The sequence below is a fragment of the Ailuropoda melanoleuca genome, unplaced genomic scaffold (assembly GCF_002007445.2).
Source record: "Ailuropoda melanoleuca isolate Jingjing unplaced genomic scaffold, ASM200744v2 unplaced-scaffold66505, whole genome shotgun sequence".
Classification (NCBI taxonomy): domain Eukaryota; kingdom Metazoa; phylum Chordata; class Mammalia; order Carnivora; family Ursidae; genus Ailuropoda; species Ailuropoda melanoleuca.
In genome coordinates this window covers 1-1,324 of record NW_023241065.1, presented here as the reverse complement: position 1 = coordinate 1,324, position 1,324 = coordinate 1, and the positions used below count along the sequence as shown (strand labels likewise).

Genomic DNA, 1,324 nt, shown 5'->3' with positions numbered 1-1,324 from the left:
CTGCATTTTTTTATTTTTATTTTTCAGTCTGATGACAAAGGCCTCGAGTGAAAATCTGTAATTTAATAACTATCCCTCATTTGTGCCACTTGATACCCGCTATGCCGCACCAATTCAACAATCCGAGTGCTCCTCTAGATCAATGCAGGTGACACCACTTTACAGTTACAAAACGTAGCCAACAAATGGCATATAGTACAACAGAGGTAATACAGTTAGTTGCACACAGCCACCATAACTTTTTTGGAGGGAGAAGGGGCAGGGAAAGTGGGACAGGGCAAACTGGCATTTTGAAATCACTTGAGTATCTATTGCAGGCCAAAAATTGCACGTTACAGCTCACCTTTAATTGGTTTCATGCAATCCATACATTCCATATATGCACTGCTCCTTTCAGCTACTTAGTATGACGTTCAGCTATCGTACGGTAGTTTTAATACAATTTTAACCAGTGCTAAGTTACCTTAAAGCCCCAGGTGCCATTCACCAATTAACTAAAAGCCCAATACTTTGTCCATGTGAAGTACATTATACTTAAGAAATACTGTAAAACATCCACGAATGACACTTGATCTGGTTTCTTGGACCCACAAACTTGACACCTATAGGAATGATAAAGGGAAGACCACTTTGAAGATTTCATATGAAATTAAAACCTCAGTGATTCGAAATTGCCAGTTAACCTGCAACATTAAGAATCCAGCACTATTTTGAAACAATCCAAAAGGAAATGAGGTTGTTTGTGAAGGCCATATTCGGAAACCAATTCTTAAGAGTTGTTTTCTGGACCGAGTTTGCTACTCCAGCCACGCGATTATTTGGTCATGGCCTTGATGGCTACAGCACATTCGTCAGACATTGCACAAAGGACAGAGATCAGCATCTCTTCTCCACCATCATATCTGGTTTCAATTTCTTTTCCAAGGTCACCCTCTGGCAGCCTCAGATCATTACGGACGTCGCCGCTGTCAGTAAGAAGGGATAAGAAGCCGTCGCAAATACCAATCAGTTGGTAATCTTGTCTTTTGATATTTGGAACATCCATGTTGTGGGTTGAAGGGCAAATATCTTCATACTTCTTACCACTGAATATATCAATACCAACAAGGTGAACCTTGGCATGACCATGCTTGCCAGTTTTGGAAGTTGACATTTCAACGATCTTGCAAGGACGTCCCTTCAGCACCACAAACCCGTTCTTGCGCAGAGCAGAGCACTGCATGGGGAAAGTGGTGGAAGCCCCGGCATCTCCAGTGGTGAAATCGATGTCATCGGCCATGGCGAGGAGTTTGTACGAGTACTTCCAACAAAAAAAGGCTGGGGA

At 42.3% G+C, this 1,324-nt stretch overlaps 1 protein-coding gene across 1 annotated transcript; it reads right to left on the bottom strand.

Annotated features, from left to right (window-relative positions):
- Positions 1 to 814: 814 nt before the first annotated feature.
- LOC117800227 (eukaryotic translation initiation factor 5A-1-like) lies at positions 815 to 1,279 on the bottom strand. Its single transcript, XM_034652758.1, has one exon. The coding sequence runs from the start codon at positions 1,277 to 1,279 to the stop codon at positions 815 to 817; it is 465 nt and encodes a 154-aa protein (XP_034508649.1).
- Between the last annotated feature and the right edge of the window lie 45 nt (positions 1,280 to 1,324).